Source organism: Protopterus annectens, chromosome 2.part0, assembly GCF_019279795.1.
Source record: "Protopterus annectens isolate FY-2018-M chromosome 2.part0, PAN1.0, whole genome shotgun sequence".
Lineage (NCBI taxonomy): Eukaryota > Metazoa > Chordata > Ceratodontiformes > Protopteridae > Protopterus > Protopterus annectens.
The window spans coordinates 400,181,445-400,203,920 of NC_056728.1; the positions used below are offsets into that span (position 1 = coordinate 400,181,445).

At 38.4% G+C, this 22,476-nt stretch overlaps 1 protein-coding gene across 7 annotated transcripts in view; it reads left to right on the forward strand.

Annotated features, from left to right (window-relative positions):
* Positions 1-22,476, forward strand: part of MFSD3 (major facilitator superfamily domain containing 3) — a 1,502,303-nt gene that overhangs the window by 1,139,607 nt on the left and 340,220 nt on the right. For all 7 annotated transcript variants that reach the window (XM_044060839.1, XM_044060837.1, XM_044060842.1 and 4 more), the window contains one exon: positions 3,853-3,956. In XM_044060839.1, the coding sequence (XP_043916774.1) occupies positions 3,853-3,956 (104 nt within the window). The remainder of the gene's footprint in view (positions 1-3,852; positions 3,957-22,476) is intronic.

Here is a 22,476-nt window from a genome sequence, read left to right on the forward strand (position 1 = left end):
TATTTCCATATCTAGACGATTGGCTTGTCACCGCTACCACCAGGCATCAATTGATTCAGGCAACACAATCTACTCTGACACTCTGCCACCACGTAGGTATTACAATCAACTTTGAAAGTCTGCCTTGTCGCCATCACAGCATACCGTCTTTATAGGAGCAGAGTTAGATACCTCAACCACCACTCTACGTCTTCCAGTCGAAAGGGTCTCACTTCTTCGCCAATACGTCAACTCATTGGTGTCAAAAAACAGAGCTACAGCCGCAGAGGTCTTGAAGGTACTAGGTTTGATGGCGGCAGCAATTCTAGCCATTCCTCTCTCAAGGATGCATATGCGAATTCTTCAATGGCTCCTGCTCGCTCAATGGTCTTACCAAAAATTACCAATGAACCATATGATTCTCATCACAAATTCTTGCAAGAGAGACCTTCGCTGGTGGTTGACGTCTCTTCATGTCACTATAGGAAGACCCTTTGTGCCCCCCCCCCCAGTAGCCACTGTGACCACGGATGCTTCCCTGATAGGGTAGGGGGGGGCATTTTTAGGGAAAGGCTGCCCAAGGCACATGGATGGATCAAGAGTCACATCTGCATATCAATGTTCTGGAGTTGAGAGCAGTACTTCTGGCATTGCAGTACTTCCAGGACTCTCCTCCTCTAGGGACAAGTGCAATTCAGACAGACAACATGTCATTGGTCTGGTACTTGAACAAACAGGGCGGAACCAAATCTTATCCCCTTTGTTGAGAAGCCGTCAGGGTATGGCAATGGGCTGTGTCATCCCAGCATTTTCTGATAACGCATATCCCAGGGAAATCCAACGTGATAGCGGACAAGCTGAGCAGGGCAATCCTGTTGCCTCACGAGTGGTCTCTCAACCAACACATTGCGGACTTGATTTTCCACAAATGGGGCCAGCCTTGCTGCAACTTCTTTGCCAGTCACATCAATACCAAATGCAGAAGCGACTTTGCCCTAATACCGCCTCCGGGACATCCCCCGAGAGACGCACTCGTACACGATTGGCCTCCAGGTCTCCTATATGCATTCCCACCAATTCCATTGATACCCAGGTTTTTACAGAAAGCAAAATCGTTGGGAAGGACTGTTATCCTTATAGCCCCCCATTGACCTTGACAGATTTGGTTCCCTTTTCTTCACCAACATCTGCTGGAGGATCCATGGATCCTGGACCCAGTTCCAGACCTCCTGACACACCCGTCAGGGGACCACCATCCTTCATTGCAGTCTCTAAAGCTGATTGCTTGGCTGATCCACTTCCCCAAATAGCCAGGCTTCATTCACTCTCAGATGACACAAGACAAATTCTATTGTCTTCTCATAAGCCATCCACCAGAAAACTATATAGCATTAAGTGGAAAAGGTTCTCCATTTGGGCCAGTATACAAAAACGTTACCCTTTCCGAGCTCCTTTGTCATCCATTTTAGAGTTTTTGACAATGATTTTTAAGGAAGGAGCAGCAGCTGCCACATTTCAGGTTCAGTTAGCCGCCATATCTAATTTCCACCTTGGGTTCAATGGGTTAAATATTATGGCCCATACGTTATCTAAGGTTTTTCTCAAAGGTGTTTTTCACATGAGACCTCCTGTCAAAATCCCTTATTCTCCCTGGAATTTGAATTTTATGCTGTCTCAAATAATTCTTCCCTCCTTCGAACCAGCATCATCTTGTGATCTCAAATTTTTGTCCTGGAAAACTATTTTCCTAGTGGCCATTACTTCTGCCTGCAGAGTGTCAGAACTTCAAGCATTATCTGTCAGACCTCCTTATATGATTTTCCATGCTGATAGAGTATTTTTCAGGACAACCCCCTCCTTTTTGCCCAAAGTCTGTTCTGAGTCCAATATCAATCAGGTCATTGAGTTGCCAGTCTTTTTTCCCAACCATTCCAACAAATTGGAATACATGCTGCACAAACTTGACGTACACAGACAGCTCAGATTTTATCTTGATAGAACTAAGGATATTAGAAAATCAGATCAACTCTTTGTATCCTTTTCTCAGGCCAGGAAATGTAGACCAGTGGCTAAAACAACCCTGTATCTCATTTGTTCATGCCATTGCTAACATACCTTTGCCACACAAAGCAAAGGCTCATTAATCCAGAGCAGTTTCTATGTCTTCTACCTATCAAGCTAAATTGCCCCTTGACAACATTTGTGCTGCAGCCACTTGGTCTAAGCCTCATACCTTTATCACTCATTACAAAGTAGATAAGGCTTCCAGGGACAGGTCTTCTTTTGGTTCTACGGCCCTGAAAAATGTACTCCGGTGAGCCACCCAGGATTGCGGGTGCTAGGGACGCTACCCATCAGTGAGATTAAACAACTTCACATAAATAAGTTATGTACTCTCCATAGCGCTCCATGTGAGTTGTTTATCTCACCTTTATTCTCACGCCCCTCCTTCCATCCCCCTCCTGGCTGACAGTTGACCTAGAGGCTATTATCATCCTGGTTGTTCAATGCCTCTTTTTCCTTCTTGGGGAGTGCTCCCCTTACAGGGGTATATATACATGCAGCGAACAAGATCTGAGGTAATTCCAGCAGTGCATGGGATAAAGGGCTTGGTCTCGAGCTACTGGCAAACCTTGAGCTTTGCTATCGGCTGTGTCGGAGCCGAGGATCTGCTCCGAACCCATCAGTGAGAATAAAGGCGAGATAAACAACTCACATGGAACGTTATGGTGAGTACATAACTTCTTTTTTGTGGCTGATAGTGAGCCATATTTAAGCTCTGAGAGTACTTGCATGTGTATTTGGTGACACTGTACAGGCCACTCCTAAATAGCCTCACTCTTGGTCACACTTACCATTTGGATAATAGTAACATTACACAGTAGGATTGGTCACCCTTTGGGAAGGGCCTTAAAGTAGCTGATAAGGGGTTCTGGTGGCAGTGATAACTACCTTATGGTCTTGGCAGAAGGGGACATAGCTAGTAAACCTGTGCCAGCCTTTCCCAGGTGTGTGTTTGTGTATAAATCAAATCTCAAAATGTGTGTGTATGTTAGCTGCTTGGGCAGGGGCATGAAGCACTGTTTGAACAGAGGGAGTGTTGGAAGGAGTTGGCTTGGAAGGGTCTATGTCATAACAATGAAAAATTAAAATCTCAAGCGCTGGAAACACCAAAAATCCATAATATCAAAACCTTTATTGTGGGGAGGTGTGCCTCCCACTCCCCCCGCTAATTATATATACCACTTCAAGATCGCACTTCTGTGAGGAAAGGGCAAAATTCCCAATCTTCACTGTTTTGCATTCTCACAAAACACACATCAATATACTGCATTTTTGATGTTTCCAGAGCTCAAGATTTTAATTTTTCGTTCATCTGACGGACACAGCTTGGAACTCTGGCTAAGGACTCAACTCTGTAGCTGTGCCGGTCGGGAGTCTTATCAGGGATCTGGAGAAAGAGGGAGAAACCAGCCCCAGACTGACTGTGATCTCTGTGTGCTCTTAAGGGAAATTGTAATTTATTGTGTGTGTACTTATCATCCTCCCATTATGTACATCCCTCACTGTTGCCAGTGGTGAGGATTGAGGCTCCTTGATTACTAGGCCAGTGTAGGGGTGTCACAATATCCATGATTACTATTTGGGGGTTGGGAGTTGATAACATGATACAACTCAAACATGCTTGTTTACATACACATTGATTTGTGTATTGTGCATTTGTGACACACATGGCTGATTCATTATGCTTTAAAAAATCACTTTTGTTATCTTTTTGATATCATGATGCAGTTTTACTCATTTATTGAAGTTAATTATTATGAGTGTTGTTTAACAGAGGAGTGATTTTAACAAAATATACTATTTTTTCAGAGCGCTTCCATTGATCAAGATTTTGTTCTTTCTACGTTTGGGCAGCTTGTTTTTTCAGACCATTGTAGTATTTATGTTTGATCCCAACTTCTTGATATGGAAAAGTAAGTATATCACAATTGTTAATTACTATGCAGATGAAACAACTTTGGTAGTGCCATGCTAAAAACGTGCAACTAACTACATTTCTTGAATTCATATAAAGTAAGAATATGTTTTCATTTTGTATGTTGTTTTTTGACAGAAAAACATACTTGATTTCATTAAATTACCCTTTTAGTGCTAAGTATGTGGCAGATGAAGTCATAACTTGATGATCACACCTGGACAAGTTGTAACTTATCGATTGGTATGTGTCATAGAAAGTCATTGCAGGCACTGTTTCTGTTATAGGGCTGACAGTGATCTAGTCTTAGTTTTTTTCCTTTTCTCCATGGTTGTATGATTGCAGAGGCGCCATATAACCAAGAATGGTGGAGAAGAAAACACAATGACTTGCTCATCCCTGCAAAACAATGCTTTTCGTTGTGTTTTCTGTTTCTGTGTCGACAGAGCTAGTAGATGTGTTAGTAGTGTGGGTCTATATTAGTTTTTTGAAAACTAACTTCAGCAAACAGCCATTCATCAACCATGAATCAGGGAACAGCCCTTCATCTAACATTGACATTACTGAATGTTATTCTCAGGGAACGGAGTTAGTTGGCCAGCATTAGGAAATTTGCCCTTTTCCCCACTGTAGTGCGATCTCAGAGATGGTATATATAAGTTGGAGGATTTGTGGGAGTTGCAATCCCTCGCCTTGGTGGGTTTGATATTCTGCGGTGTGTGTGACGTTTGGAATGTTGGACAAGTAACTCTGTTCTCTGTGAAAAGCATTTGCTGATGTGGATGTTCAATGTACAGCCATTCACTGATTTGTGTTCGATGAATGGCCATTCACTGAAGTTAGTTTTTCACGAAGTAATATACACCCAGTAGTGTAGCTAGGGTGGAACAAGCTGTTGGTGGCTTTAGTGTTATGATACACAATCAGGTGACCCTGGTAGATCGGTAATGCAGTAACTGTATTCATTTCTTCCAGTACAGAAAGGAATTTTGGCTGCAGCACTGAAGTGTTGAAGTGCATGGTATAAGTAAGCTGTAACAAATTGTGGCAATGGCTTGCTATAGCTGTTTCAAATGCTGAAGAAGCTTTTTTTTTTTTTTTTTGGTTCTTCTCGACTTTGAGTTGAGGGATTAAGAGCCACAGAAACGGATGGATACTAGTAGCTCTTGAGCCAAATCAGAAACTACACCAGGTGCTAGATGTGTGAGCTACAGTGCTGATTGATTCATCTGATTGTACAATTAGCTGGATGTAAGTCAATGATTCATAGTGGAACTCTGTTGTTAAACATCTCAGTGATTCTCTAAGAAATGTGTAGCTGAAAACACATTTCGACACAGCTGTTATTTTGTTTAAAGAGCTTCATTGACACTGCTTAATGCCATCATTATCTGTAGTTGTGGAATGTCCTTTTCATGCTTACTGGGTATACATCAGTCTGACTTTCTGCTGATGTAACCTGTGACATTTATAATTCTATGAATTATTGGAAAGTTGCGAAATAATGGCTATTCCTACTGCTCAGAATATAATATGACTTCCTGTGTTGGCATTTTCTGTACCTCTGTTTATATTCATTAATATACTGATAAGAGATTTTTATTTTGCTTTGTATTTCACTAATATATCAGTGAGTACTTTTTTATTTTATATTTGTCTTTCTTTCTGTCTTTATTCATTTTGTTCTCTCTCTCTCTGTAAATGATTTATAGGAGACTTTGCAGCATTCTTAAAGGGTTATGTTCTGCTTTGTGAATCCTCTTCAAGTTGACACGACCATTTGAGCAAAATGTTTTCAAACAAATTATGTTAGCAGTCCTGGGTGAGGGAGGGATTTAGTTTCCACACCCCTTAATTAATATAATATCCACCAAGAGTGTCACACAACCTCAGCAGAATTTTGCAAGTTTTGGGGAGAGAGTCCATGATGGATTGAGATTCATTGGATAATACAGAGCTGTCTGAGAAAGAGACTATTCCCATACATCACTAGCACTGAATGTAACAGCCTTTACTTCATAATTTTAACTAATACAAGAAAATGAAGTTCTCTGTTATTTTCTTGCATCAGTTAATATTAAGTAGGTTTTCTTTCTTCTTGCTGAGATAGTACTCTGCTTTATAGATCAAGACCTGCATTAGTTATATTTAGCCCGCTTTATCTGGCAAGGTTTGATTTCCTACTATGGACAAGGTTACCAGGTTTTTCCTTTTTTTTCGCAGGACAGTCCCTGTTTGGGAAGAGGTGCAGATGTGTCCTGCATGGGGTGGTGAGTGAGAAATGGCAAATGTCCTGAGATTTTATGACAAAAACTATTTCCTAACTTTTCTGTAATAGTCGCATAAAGCAATTAATTATCATCTCAAACACCTTAGTGTTATATGAAACAACAGAAACAATTCAAATTCTACAAAAGTAAGTTTTTTTTATTTTGACAAAAAAAAAATGAAGTCCAGTCATTTGCACTGCTTGTGGGTATATTCCTTCCTGTAAAATCTCATGATTCCATAAAAAAAGTCCCACTTCGGGCATGTGAACAGGTGGTAATGCTAACTATGGGTATCAGATATAGAGTGTGAGAAATGAACATCACAGAACTCTCTGTCTCACTTGTGCTAGCTAGTTTGTGGTGTGACTTAATGACAGGATTGGTGAAGACATGTCTCAGCTGGTTTGAAAATATCTTAGTGACTCTAGTGTCTATATGAAAATGTTTGTTATTTATGAAAATGTGATGAGACGCAGATGAAATGCTGGATGTCTGTCTACCCTCTCATTTTTCTTCTGGACTAATTTAGTGTGAATGGCTTGCTGTTACAGCTTTATCTGTTTATTTATTGGTGGAATAGCCTCCCATGTTTACATTTATACATATGTAGACATTTGCTTGTTCAAAACTCTCTTGCTTAGAAGTATATATTATGTAATGATGTAATTTAAAAAAAAAAAATATATATATATATATATATATATATATATATATATATATATATATATGGGCGCCCTTCATTTGATCAAAATTTCAAATGTTCGACACCCATATGGCTGTCACCATATGACCGAACATTTGAAAGGCCGACAAATGATAGCAGAGAGCCCGCTACAGTGCGGAACCAGGAGATTCCCCTTTCCAGCACTGTAGTGCGATCTCAGAGTGAGAATATTTAAGTAGCGGGGGTGTGGAGGGTGCAGGGGGGCTTGCCCCCCTGCCCCACACTGTTTGTAGTAGTTTGCACTACTATTTCAGGTTGTTGGTGTTTCAAACTGTCGGCCATATGGTGTTGGCTATATGGATGTCAGCATTTTGAAACGTTGGCAATCTGAAGTATACCCATATATGTATATGTATATATATGTGTGTGTATATATATATATATATATATATATATATATATATATATATATATATATATATATATATATGGATTTCTAAATGGACAGAATGGAAGCTTTAGCCACAGCTAAATCTGCATAACTACTGAGTTGAATATCCTTGTTCTATTTTTTTCATACTGATTTACTTCCTTCCATAAATGACCTGGTAGAAATCTCAAAGAATAAAGTAAATATATAGAGTTAATAAATTTAAGTAAAATAAAATGAGTTGCATTTCCATTAATAAATAAATTAATTAAATCCTCAGTATCTTTCTGTGGTGTAAAATGGAGTCTACAGCCATACTACATTGATGTAACTACTTACATCCTTGTGTACATATACAGTACAGTGGGCCCTCCTCTCCTACTGCCACTCTAATGTAGAACCATTCTTAGCAGCACAAATAAATTCATTATATATGAGTGACGTACCATGAGCTATGGATCAGGCTAAGCTTACCTGCTATGGCAGTATTTAACGTGTCAGGCTTTTTCCATGTGAGCAGACTACAGCAGCAGCTGTGGGTGAAACCAATATGACCATCATGCCATACTGCATTATTGCCAAGTATCTGAAATTTGTTACATTAATGTTATGTGTCTGCCACTAGACTTTTGTGAAGTTTTTGGAAAGAAGTCAGAATGTGAAAGTGACCATGCAGCTTCAGTTTCAGAGAATACACTCCATGTCATTTATTATATCCCTGGCTGAGGCTTCCTGAAGTATTTATTGTACTGGACAGTATAATGGACTGTTTAAGTTTAACTGCATATATCTCCAGTGTCTATAAATCAAGTAAGACCCTTGCTTATTCTTTTTTGGAGTTATAATGGTTTTCTAGTGTTGTGTTGGTTTTTATCTGGGTACTTCACATTCTATACCACCTCCTAAAATGTCAAAAATGTGCTGGATAAGAGATATCTCTCATTGCTGCAGGAGGAGATATCCTTTCTACCCACTCTGTAGGTATTTATACTATAGTGACAAAAAGGAAGTTTTTTTTTCTAGTGAGGATGTTGAAAATGTATGTAAATGTAAGTTTCTTTGGTATAGGTAGTGATGTCCACCATATTGATCACTGCTTCACTTAACTTAGCTATATGGGTTATATGCTGACAAGGATATAACAGCCGGACAGCTTCCAAAGCTTCAAGGCATCTTCCACAGGCCCAAACCTTCAGTCAACTCAAGCTGAGCTGACTAAAAAGACTGGTTTGGGTGCCAAGCCCTTCAGAGTTTTAATACCAACAGAAAGATGGAGGCTGAGCCCTGAATTTACAATGCTAAGAACAAAAATAAGTATTTACTTCCTAACATAAACAGCACACCAAGAAACAAGGTGGATAGACAAAAGGAGCGGCTACTGCAACCGTGATCGTTCAAACATCTGATACTATGGTAACTTTACTTACACATCTGTACTGTGCTCATCATGTTGATCACTGCTGCAGTAACCATAGCTGTATAGGTAGATTACCCTTTCTTACTACTTTTGGGAGGTGGAAGGGAAAGATCCAGGAGGCCCTGAAGAATGGCCCTAGTAAAACCTGATTTAGACCTAGAAAAGGAATCAAGCTTTTAAATTCCTTGTAAATGTACGTGTAGAAGACGAAGTTGCTGCTTCTAGAATACTTCTAGAATCCGTCCCTTTCCAAAATGCCTGGCAGTGTGGGCCTTGACCTTGACTGGAATAGTTTTGCTATGATGAGTGTAGCAAAACATAGTAGCCTGAGACAACAATTTGGAAGTAGTCTATTCTGACACAGGTTGTTCCTTCTTACCTTCAAAGAAATGAAAAACTGATCTGAAAGATTTACTTCTGTCAAGATAGTCAAAAAATAAAATAAGCACAATTTCTCCACAGAAAAAAATTAAATGGTTTAAACAACTTTTAAAGTGACAAAAAAGAGCAAACTCATTTAACAGTAAAATACAGTCTTGTAACAGTCTATTAAAACACAAACTCCTAGCTTTTTTCCTGAACATAGAAGTGTTATAAAAGAAACACATTTTTAAAATGGAAGGCTTTTTCTCCAGGGTAACCCCCCCCCCGCAAAAAAAAAGTCCTTTTCAAAGTCTCAGGAATCTTTCACTTGGGTAACATATTTCTTAAGCTGGGATTCCTAAAAAAACATTCACACAGGATTGTGTTCCTGTGGAGATACCTGGACACTTCAGTTTAAGGCGCTTTTCTTCCACAGGAAAAAAATAGATCTACAAGTAGATCTGTTTCTAGGTTTGTCCACTCAGACTTCAATCACGGCAAGGGAATACCTCATGATTTTTAGTTTCCTGACATCTCTGAGTCTCACAATACTCCGGGCAAGACTCCACATGAGAAAAATGCAGTGGTATCTGAAGTTTCTTTGGTCCCAGCATCAGCATCCTTCATCTTTTCAAATCCCAGTGCTGGGGTTTGTCAGCAAATAAATCATTTGGTGGAGACGCAAGAAGACTTGGAAAACAGATGCTTTCACTTTTCCTAGGACAAGAATGTTCCTGTCTGCTTTTCCACCCTTTGCAGACTCATAAGGAATCCTCCAAGATCATTATGATGACTCCCTTCTGGCCTGGGCAGCAGTGGTTCCCACTTATTTTGGAAATGGTTAGGGGAAATTACTACAAGCTTCCTTACCGACTGGATCTACAAACACAAGATCAGGGGAAGTTGATGCACTCTGAACCCAATCAACTTCAGTTGGGTACCTGGCTGGCATGGCAACTGTTTACTGAGGAGGTGCAACAGATACTAATGGAGGCAAGAAAGTCTGCTACTAGAAAATCATATATTAGTAAATGGAAAAGCTTTTCTAGTTGGTGCCAACAAAATAGTCAGCATCCTTTCAGGGCTAGTTATTCTCTGGTTTTACAATATTTGTCTGAGTTACTATCCTATGGCCTTTCTTGTTCCTTCATCAGTGTTCATTTATTGACCATTTTATCATGTCTGCCAATGGATCCTCCTCTTTCAATCCATTCTTATGTGAAAATGTTTTTGAAAGAGGTTTTACATAAGAGGCCTCCAAGAAAACTGGTGACCTGTCCTTGGGATCTTAATTTTGTGTTGCAGAAACTAATAATTTCTCCATTTGAACTAGCTAATCTTGCTGAATTGAAGTTCATAACACAGAAAACAGTTATACTGATTGCGCTGCTCACTACAGGAAGAGTATTTGAGTTACAAGTTCTTATGGTGAGTCAGTCCTGTCTCGTTTTCCACAGGGACAAGGGTTTCTTTGAGAACTAATCCTTCTTTCATGGCTAAATTGGTATCCAAGTTTACTTTAAGCCAAACTGTGCATCTCAACGTTTTGGTTCCTGAGCTTAAAAATGAGGGAGTAAGGATGCTCCATACCTTGGATGTCAACAGACAACTCAGTTACTGTCTTGGCAGAGCTAAATCATTCAGATCTTTGGATCAACTTTTCATTTCTTGTGAAGGTAAGAGAAAGGGACAACCTGTGTCAACGCAAACTATTACAAATGTTTGTTTAAGTCCATTACCTTTTGTTATACTCACAGTAACAAAACTTTTCCAGGCAGGGTTAAGTCCCACTCTGCCAGGACCTTAGCTTCATCTATGGCTTTTTGGAAAGGTTTGGATTACAGAAGTATTCTAGAAGCAATAACTTCATTTTTACAAGTTTTTACAAAGCACCATAAGCTTGATTCCTTTTCTAGATCTAGTTCAAACTTTGATAGGATCATTCTCCAGGTATTCCTGGACTCTTTTCTTTCCAACACCTAAATGTAGTAAACTAGGGTAATTTACTCATATAGCTAGGGCTACTGCAGCGGTGAACAATGTGATGAACATAGTGCGGTTTTGTAAGTAACTAATAGGAAATAATGTAGGTAAGTAAACAGGAATAATCTGGATTACAATTTGGACGTACATAATCTCCTAGCAGATCAAAAATGTTGCGAAGAGATCACGGTCGAAAGAATAAAGAGGAGTTTTGCAGATGCTGACCCAATTTTATTTGATTTGTTGTGTCAAGGAAATCTCGGCCATTAGGTATATAGATTTCTAACGGTTGATCAGCCCAAAATGGGCATGTATTTCGGCATACCGAAAATCCACAGAGACAGGTTTTATCCACCATTCAGGCCAGTAGTTACGGCTGATCATTATAAAACTGAAGCTGTATCAGTGCTTCTAGATCACCTTCTCGATCCGGTCGTCCAGAGGTCTGAATTTTACCTAAAAGACTCATGGCACTTAATTGTTCTGGTCACCCAAAGGTCTGAATTTTACCTAAAAGACTCCTGGCACTTAATTATTAAGTAACATTAAGAACATTGATGATGACTTTGTGTTTGTGTCATTTGATGTAACATCCTTATACAGTTGTATTCATCAAGATATGGGCATTGATTTTGTAAGAAGTTATCTTATTAAGTTCACTGATTTTGATAATACGATTAACACAATTTGTACCTTGTTGGAAGTGGTTTTAGAAAGCAACTTTTTCTTGTTTTAAGGCAAATACTACAAACAAAAACAGGAGTTGCTATGGGGGCAACCCCATGTTTTGTTTGAAGAAGTACTATTTTACAGAATATTTATAGATGACCTCATACTTTTATGGATAGGAAATGAAGTGGAACTACAACTATTTGGTTTCATCATTTCTAGCACCTCATTCTTAAGATTCACCATGAATGATGGTGGAAAGACGATTAATCTTTTGGACATTACATTTTCCTTAGAGGAAGATGCCACTAAGTATGCAAGTAAAATATTCAGAAAAGAGACCTTTATAAACCAGTTCTTGCATAGAAGTTTACTCCCCTATCTCATGAAGAAAGGGGTAGTAAAAGGACAATTTATTAGACTTAGTAGGCTCACTGGAAACTATTTTTCAGGAAGTTGTTGAATATCTAAAATCCATTTTCCTTCAAAAAGGCTATGATATAGATTGGCTTATGAACATTATCAAAGAGGTATGTTTGCCTAGACTGAACAAAGCAAAACCAGTTTTGAGGAAACACCAGTTCAAATCTATTTCGGACAGGGAGGATGAATTGACTATCACAAACAATTTCACTTATAAATATAGTAGAACTTTTCCACTTCCTATTTCCACTGATGTGTATCTTATTAGGGACATACTTAAGGACAATTGGAAAATTGTTTTAGGAAATATAGAATTATAAGTGAATAATGTTCTAATGATCACTGATGCTGTAGCCACTTCCTCTCCCTTGGTTTTTGGTGTGTTTTTATGAGAAGATGTGTGAATTCTTATTATATTTTTTGTTGTTATTGTTCCTGACACTGCCCTTTTAGGGATCAACCTCCCTCTCTCTGCTGGCGTGAAAGCTCTGAAAGGTTTAGTGTCCAAACCTGTCTTTTAGTCAGCTCAGCTGGAGCTGTCTAACAGTTTGGGAGCATGTACGGTACCCTGTATCTTTGGAAGCTGGCCAGCTGTTATATTGTTGACAGGATGTACCCCTATAGCTAAGGCGACTGCAGCAGTGATCACTTGAACATATATTGTTATGTTAAGTTTACTTACACAACTATATTTTCCCTTTGGTACTCTGTCCCACTTTAGCTCATAGAAATACTGATGGATCATACTTGATGCCAGTGTGACATCAGTACCATAGTGACTGGTTTAGTGTCCAAACCTGTCTTTTAGTCAGCTCAGCTGGAGCTGTCTAACAGTTTGGGAGCATGTACGGTACCCTGTATCTTTGGAAGCTGGCCAGCTGTTATATTGTTGACAGGATGTACCCCTATAGCTAAGGCGACTGCAGCAGTGATCACTTGAACATATATTGTTATGTTAAGTTTACTTACACAACTATATTTTCCCTTTGGTACTCTGTCCCACTTTAGCTCATAGAAATACTGATGGATCATACTTGATGCCAGTGTGACATCAGTACCATAGTGACTGTAAAATATTATTAACTGTAAAATATTATTAGCAGAGAGTTAGGCTGACAAGACAGACACTGTACTACTGTATCCATTAATATTTATTTGTATTAGTACAAATTCTTGCCAAACAGTTAATACTGTCAGAGTTATTTCAATTCTATTATAACACGGCTAGACAGATATTAACTATAGACCAATGAACACTCAGTCCAAAAAGCCACCAAAGAGTGAAAATTACTGTCTAGTTTATATACTCTTTTAAATGTTAGACAATATTATTTTTAATGTCCTTGTGACTTGTTCTTCTGGTTTCAGTTTGTATCATGAAAAAGTCCATGGTTATTTCTAGCCTGGACACATTCTTATGTCCTTCTTTTGTGCTGTATCTGAAGACTTCACAAAAAGTCTGTCCACATCATCTTTGCGTCACTTGAAGTGTCTGTATTTTATTTCATTTATTTCTGCATCTGAAAGTTCACAGAAAGTCAACTTCCTTTTTTTGTATAACAGGATGCCTTTACAGTAAGCCCACAGCTATATGTTATTAATATCTACGCTGAACATTTACAAGAAATTAACTGTTCTTGCAAAGCAAGCCATATTTTCTTTTACTGCACACACAGTATGATTTTGGGGAAAGCATTTTAATTTATACAATCTCTATTAATTCCCCCTTTTTAATTAAAACCAAGAAACTTGTAAGACAGTTTGCAACGCAATATGATCTTAATTACTTTGAATCCCTTGGATTTTTGCAACATACGAATCATTTGCATTCAATGCTATCTCTTCCTACAGTGTTACATTACCAACGGCTGTTACTTGAGTAATAGTTTTATTAACGCAAATCTTATAATGATGATAAGAGCATTTAATGCAGAAATTATAGAACCCCACCGTAGACCCATAGCCGTTGTTACTTATTTATTTTTAACTGCATTCATGCTTGTTTAAGCAAGTTGTCAGCCTTGCAGTTACACAGAAGCATTTGTCTCAAAATCTTGTCAAATTAACCCTTGCTTTACAAGGCAAAACCTTGTATTAGAAACAAGCATTGCAGCATACATTTAAATACTTTATTGCTTTGGGAAAATAATATTTACAATATCTATCAATTCCCCCTTTTTTAATTAAATCAAGGAAAAATGCAAAAAAGCAATTTACAGGAAAATGTGATCCTTTGTACTTAATAGTTTTTCTTCATTGTTAACAACAGTTACTTGTTTTCCTCTGTCATACCTGAGATAGCTCCATAAGTTGCATTTGCTATCAACTTTGTAACTTTTCATATTGCCTTAGTGGCACCATACAAGTGAAAAAATTGAGCTCCTGAAATAACACAATTTCCTATGTCCAGCTGTTTTAAAATCTTTATCATCATGAACCTCCCTCTTTTTCTGGTGATTTTTTACCATGTACTCTGGTAATATGTGAGTAATTCTTATTATTGGAACTGCATACTCTATATAACAGAATTCCTGTTCTTTCATCTCTTCCTTAAAAGATGTATTATGTGTGAACTCCCATGCTGTTTTTATTTTATACTCAAGCTTTTTCACGACTAGAGTTGGTGTAAAGTAGCAACTCTGACTGTCCCTTTCTTTTGAAAACATAATATCCCTTTTTTCTATTTCCGTCAACTGTAAATGTTTTTTTATGGCTGATTGTTTTGTAACTCTATTTTTATAAGCTTCATTAAGCATAAAACCTGTATGTGTAACCTCTACAGGGACTGCATGTAATGGCATTTTCCCCTGTAAGGAATGTGGCTAAAAACCCAACAATTTGACTTGTTACATGCCTTTGCAAGCAAATTTTGCATGTCCAAAAATATATTGAAATCAGGTATCCGATGATGTCCCTGTTGTCATGATCTCTGAGTATCTCTCCGCATATTTTTTTTGCAACTGTTTTATTTGCATTGCCTGGTATGTACATTTTTTTTTAGATTGCCTTGTCCTGTCCATAGATTGCTATTATAGAAACAAATGTAAACATTTTTAAGACTGTTAACAGACTGTTGCTGTACTGATACTGTTTGATTGTTATTAACTTACACTTATTTTTATGAACCAACATGGTGTGCTGCTTTTGCTTGGATTTTTATTAGCTGAAAAATGCTATTTTTCTAAGTTTTTATTAAGTTTTTTTAATGACTCTGTACTTTACTACCTGTATGTCTGCTTGTGTATTATTCCCAGGATGGTAGTTACACCAGTATGACTCATGATGTTCTTGCTGTACTAGTTTGTTTATAAGACTGTTTGCTGTTATAGTTTATGTAAGACATTCTTTTGAAAATATGACATTACAGTCACTGTTTTTTACCAATATTGGTTTTGTTTGCTGTATGCATAAGCTGCCTTTGGAGACATACTGTACTTTTAATGTGTGTATATGTGTGTGTGTGTGTGTGTGTGTGTGTGTGTGTGTGTGTGTGGGGAGGGGGGGGGGTTGACCCTTTCTTGTTACCATAGAACATTTTGTCATTTAGGATTTGTCATAGGTACTGCCTTAAATGTTACCCCATCTCCAGATGTAAGTGTGGACTTACATACCCAACATTCAATTGCATTGTTTGGTTTTGCATATACCATTTGCATTACTGTAGATGTATTTACTGTATCTGTGTTAACTTTAACTTTACACTGTATCTGTATTAACTAACTTTACACTGTATCTGTATTAACTTTACTCGTCTGTAGATTATTTTTGTGTTTATTTTGAATCCGTCCTAGCTTATTAAACCAGTAAAGTAATATTTATTTTTCAGTCTTTTCCTGTCTTCGTTGTTTAATTAATTTACATTGAGTTGAAAAAGATCCTGTACTTTCTTGTGAACTGATAATGTGTGTTTTGTTAATTTATTGCTTTAATGCCTGTTGCCTGCCATGATCTGGGTTATCGGGAGGATTATTCCCATATTTTACTGGTCATAATTTACCATTTTTATTATATTGTTAGTGTTTGTAATTAACCTTTTCAGTAAGGCAAGGTGTACTCTGATGTTTGCAGGTTATTTGCATATATGCTCTTTTCTGTGTATGATTTACCTGTTCCCATTGTTGTATACACCTCTTTATATCCTCTCCCGCCTCTTTGGGAATTGGATATTGCTTCTGAAAAGGAGGAATGTAATCCGAAGGATTACCTACACTCACTAGTACTGCTAACTTACCACAGTCTGTCTTTGATGTAGCCCATAAGGGCTAAAATTGTGATTTGATTTGCTCCCATTTATCCTGCAGTTGTGAATGTCTCTTGGTAATGTCATTTTTTTAGTGACTTACGTCAATTACAAAGCAAGGAAATTGCTGAGCTGTATTTTAACTGTCTTGCGCTGTGGCAGACAATAAAAGCTTGTTATTGAAATCAATTACTATTCCCAGTTTGCCGAGAATATCAGCCCCAAGGATTGTTGTTCCGCAACTGGAATTCATAAGAAATGTACCCTGTATTGAAGATCCATTTTCTGTGAAACACATTTTAACTGGCTTACTGTTTATGGCCATGCAAGTGTTGCCATGAAAGCCTTGAATGTAAGATTTTTTTAACTGATTTACAGTTAACTGTTTGTTAGTGACTGAGACTGCTGCCCCTGTGTCAAGTAGGACATCTTTCCATAGTGTCCCCTCCACCCATACATCCACTAACAAGCGTCCGCCCTTTTCACATTTAAAATTTGTGAGAAAGGTTACTTGGGGGGGGCACCCCTAATCAGAATTATATTCATTCTGATCTGTTTTTCTGGGTATGTCTCTGATTATACAGACTGCATGTTCTGTTTCCTGTTGACTGTTAGTGTTTTTCCTGTCTAATGTGTACTTTGTACTTTCAATTTCACGTTTTAATTCCTGACTTGCACCATGTGTGAGATTATACACTTTATTTTTTCTGTATCCCTCTGTGTTTGTTCCTGTGACTGATTCTCCCTTAATGTACCGTCTTTATTTTGATTGTTTTCCTTATTTTGGGGTTTTGAAGAAACAGTATTATCTGCATAGATACCCTTTTGTATTTGACTTTCCTTTTATGTTTTGTAATATGGACAATCCTGTTTAATGTGGCCTATTTTATTACAAGTAAAACATATCACCTGTTTTTCTGAACTTTGTTGTGTATTTGTCTGTATTCCTAGTGGAGCAGAAGCTGGTCGTGTTCCCCCGTGTTTGTTTTTTCATCAGACCATGTATTACGTCTCTTTTCTTTCCCCACGTAGTCTACAAGCTGTTTTTGTACATTTCCTATGCTCATCTGCAATACTGTGTACTTCTTTTAAACTGTCTAGCACTCTGGCTTTTCTGTTACTCCAGGTGGAGTATGAGATGTGTACTCACTGAGTCTGTATCTGTCTGTCTGGCAGAAACTGATTTTAAAGCTGCATGTGCATTTTGCAGTATGTCATTAACTGTCTGATGGAATTGCTTTAACGTACCATCTTGCCTGACCAAAACATTATTTTTTTTTGTCATGCTATTTAGACTGATCAGTTTTCAATATTTTTTTTTAAATGGTGGAAACTGGCATTACCTTGGCTGTGTGTTTAAAACAGTTATGTGAGTCTAGACACTCACCAGTTTCAACTGCTTGCTTTGCTTTGACATGTGCCAAAGTATTTACTGTAGCCTCTTCTGTATTACATTTTTATGTGCTTTGATTTTGACAATACTAAACTTTCCTTGCAAATCATTTCGGGAATCAATGCTCATAACTCCCGTAGTACTGGAGCATGTTTTACAGGTTTGCCAACACTGTTGATGAATCCCCTTTTGACCCAACTGGCATGTGTAAATGCAAAAAAAAAAAATGTAAATGAAGCATCATTTGAAATAGACCATACAGTGTATGTCAACCATTGTTTAAATGCGAACATATTGAAACAACATTTCTTTCTTGTCTTGCCACTGAGGCAGAGTCTGCAATAAATAAGACTATTGATATTTATCAGCAGGAGAAATAACTGTCATTTATGCTGAACCCTGCTCAATGTCAATTGATGCATTTTGTACCCCCTTGTAAACCTTGCTGGGCTTTTTGTAACTGTCCTGTCAGATTAACCTCTGTAGTTTGTGCCCTTAGTAAATGTTGTTGGGCTCTATCTGATTGTTACATTAAACCAGAAATGTCATTATGTAAAGTCTGAATGCTATGCTGAGTATGTTTCTCTAAATGGCATTATTGTCCCTTACTACTGTCCCTTGGGAAATTTTGAAAAGCTGTGAAAACCTTTTCTTTAAAAGGTTAATATTAATAGCACACTGTACTATGTTAGAACTTTCTTTCTTTGCATCTGCAATATTTACTATAAATAACATTTTTATGTAGTGTATTACATTACTGACAATAATTGCATGCACTTGTACTGTATGAGATGTAGGTGACTGCGGAAGGTACATTTAACTGTTGTATATGTGAAGAGCTAACAACGGTAGAATCAAACAGATTGTTTATCAGAATAGGATATTACATACTAGACTCCTGTGACAAGATAGACATAAGTTTGGAAAGTTACTTTCACTTAAAAACAGTCTTTATGAATTGCTGAACATTTTATGTATAGATTATAGGCAGTTATGCATTTACAAACACAACTGTTATGTAAATTGTGAACATTAAACATTTTAGAGTTATATTTTATATCTGACACAGAAGGTTTAAATCATGTAAAGTTATATATACAATATGTGGGCTTTGTAACGTTAACTGTCTGTACTGGCATCCATGTTACAACTGTGAAGAATTTACTGTATTTTGCATAGATGACAAACAGGTGATGAGGCTGAAGTCACTTAGAAGACACGGTGTCCTTCAACAGACGAATTGATGGAACGCCGCAGCACAGCTTATACGGCCTCACTCTGTATTCACCAACGAAGTACTGGAACTGTTGATCTATTGATGCACTGGAACTGTATCTGTTGAACTCACAAAAAAATTTAAGGTCTTTATGAAAAATTAACTGTTGATGTTGTTGTTGTGTCTTTCGGCTTTTCCCGGTTAGGGGTCGCCACAGCGGAACTCCGGTCCGCTGATGATTAGCAGTAGATTTTTACGTGCCGAGTTGCCAGCCCTGACGCACAACCTTCAACGAAGGTACGCCCATTCACGCATGTCTCCACGCAGAAGACGGTCTAGCTGAGAATCGAACCAGACATCGTCATACTGTGAGGTGACAATGCTACCGCAGCACCACCACCGGATAAAAAAAGGTTGTGGCCAGTGGACTAGGCTCACGGCCATTGGGCTAGGCTCACCATTGTAAAATATTATTATCAGCTGTAAAATATTACTAGCAGAGAGCTAGGCTGACAAGACGGACACTGTACTACTGTATCCGTTAATATTTATTTGTATTAGTACAAATTCTTGCCAAACAGTTAATACTGTCAGAGTTATTTCAATTCTATTATAAAACGGCTAGACAGATATAACTATAGACTGATGAACACTCTGTCCAAAAACGTCACCAAAGAGGGAAAATTACTGTCCAGTTTATATACTCTTAAATGTCAAACAATGTTATTTTTAATGCCCTTATGACTTGTTCTTTTGGTTTCAGTTTGTATCATGAAAAAGTCCATGGTTATTTCTAGCCTGGACACTTTCTTATGTCCTTCTTTGGTGCTGTATCTGAAGACTTCACAAAAAGTCTCTCTACGTCATCTTTGCGTCACTTGAAGTGTCTGTATTTTATTTCATTTATTTCAGCATCTGAAAGCTCACAGAAAGTCAACTTCCTTTTCTCTGTGACAGGATGCCTTTACAGTAAGCCCACAGCTATATGTTATTAATTTCTAAGCTGAACATTTACAAGAAATTAACTGTTCTTGCAAAGCAAGCCATATTTTCTTTTACTGCACACACAGTATAATTTTGGGGAACGCATTTTAATGTATGCAATCTCTATCAATGACCACCTGAACTGTAATTCAGAATTACAAACATTTTAGTCCTTAACACCAGAAACTCTGTTGCCAGAAATATTCCCATCCTTAAGAATATTCTGAAGTATTAATAACATTAAGAAGTTGTAGAAATAGCATCATCTGAAAACCCCTACACAATTTTTGTTGCTTTATAACACTTTCTGATAGTAGCACTTATCACTACAACTTTCTTATTGTAACAGACATGCTTGGTATCAGTTAATGAGCAGCCCCCAGTTCTCCACTACTGTTTACAAAATCCTGTTAACTTTCTGAATACCCCTTGGTCTGTTCTTTAATATTTACAATACATCTTACTACTTGCCAGTTTGAATATGCATGCTGTCAAGCTGCATTGTCAACCCTTTACCAAAATGCTACAGAAAGGCATTTCTTTCAGTTGTTCCTGATTTTGCCTCATATTATTGATCTGTTCATCATACAATTTTTGATTTTTCTGACAAGTCATTGAGAATTGCAGTCACTAAATAATTGGAGGCATTTGAGTTTCAGACTTTACATTCTTTAAAGAATGCATGTTAATGCTAAGATGTTCTTCGTGTTTCACTGTATCAGTCATCATTCTTGGGTTATCTGCCTGCAGGTAGCCCTCGATCGGCCCAAATACTAGAGACTTAGTATTTCTGCGTCAGTTGCTGTCGCTCCAGGACTGACGTCAGGTCATCAGGGGTATAAAAACAGGCAGCTAACACCATTACATCAGTCTTTCTTGCCAAGGAGCCCAAAGCAGAAGCAGTTCACAAGTGCTGTTTGGCCACTACCTGACTTTTCGTTTACGAATTGATAATCCTGAAGTCTTCTAAAGCTAAGTACCCCGTTGTGGATCCTTTTTTCTTGCTCTAACCGATGTCAGAAAAAGTTAACAATTGTCTTGCCTGTTGAAAGCAAATACCTCACAGAGATTTTCATTCTTACTGCGTCGCCTGTTTAGGCCCAGACCACGACGTCCCTCGCTGTCAGTTTTGTACCTTGTTTAATGCCTGAACCATTCGTCGTTGGGCTCTCTTTGTTGCTAAATTCTTTCGCTCTTGATCTCCATATTCTGAAATGGCTTCAGTAAGCCATCCGACTACCGATATTCGAAAAAAAACGTAAGGATAAAGACACAGACAGACCACACAGGTCCAAAACTGCTGACGATGCTTCCGTTAAGCTAGTCGCCAGTTCGCTGGTACTCAGTGACGTGCTTTTGCAGCCCCTGATGCTTGCTTCAGTGGATTCACAGGCCTCTACGGAGACCCATTCAGAGTCTGGAATGCCATGAGATGCTTCTTCGACTATGGAACGTGTGGATGTCTCTACCTTTGATGGCTCTGGAGCCGCTGTGCAGGCACCGGCTTCTGAGGCAGGTCTTCACTCAACCGATGTTTGAATCAAACCGACGACTTCATTTTTAACCAAAACTACTGAGTTTCTTAGGCCCAGAGTATGCACTATGCCTAGAAAACCGATGACCAAAGAGCATGCTCATACTCCCATGCCACAAAAACAAATGCTTAGAATGGCAGAAGACCTTATTACGCTGATTAGGAGAAGTCAACTTTCCCCTGCAAAGAGACAAAGAACCCAGTTCCCTTCAGCTTCTACAGACCAGGAGTCCGTTGACTGTGATTTCTAATTACGAAGACATGCCCTTATCTGCCTATGAGGATTCAGATGCAGAGGAATCCATTCCCTCTGCCTCCCCTCCAGAGGATTTTTCTTTTGGTGAAACCTTGCATATTTTAAGAGAACATTTCCTCTGGGAATGCCAAGACTATTCTCAGTCCAAAAAGACTCAGAGAATTTCTAGAGTTGCCTCAGCACAGGCTTTTAGCTGGTACCCCCTGTCCTGAATGTACTGGATGATGTTTTTATGGAATCCAGTCTTACTCCTGACACTTTACCTCCTGAACCCTAGGAAACCAGACAGGTACTACCAAGTGCCTGATACTCACAAATTCCTTTTCAAGAATCCTACTGCTGACCCAGAGATCATTTCCCAGGGGTCTAAAGGTATCAAAGCTACTACAGCCAAGAATCCCACCCCTTTGGACATGGATTCCAGAGCTTTGGACAGATGGGGTAAGAAGCTATATACCTCTGCAACTCTTGCTATTAGGGCATTGAATTGCCAGTTTCACATGCTGAAGTACCAGCAACATATTATGGAACTCATTAAACAAAAAGTGGCAACCTTTTGAGACTGTGCAGAAAATAAATAATTGCAGGTGCTTGTGCACTCTGCAAGCCAAGTCAGTAAGCATACTTTGCAGTGTGGCTTTGACGCCCTAGAAGCATCTTGCTGGGCAGCAGTCAC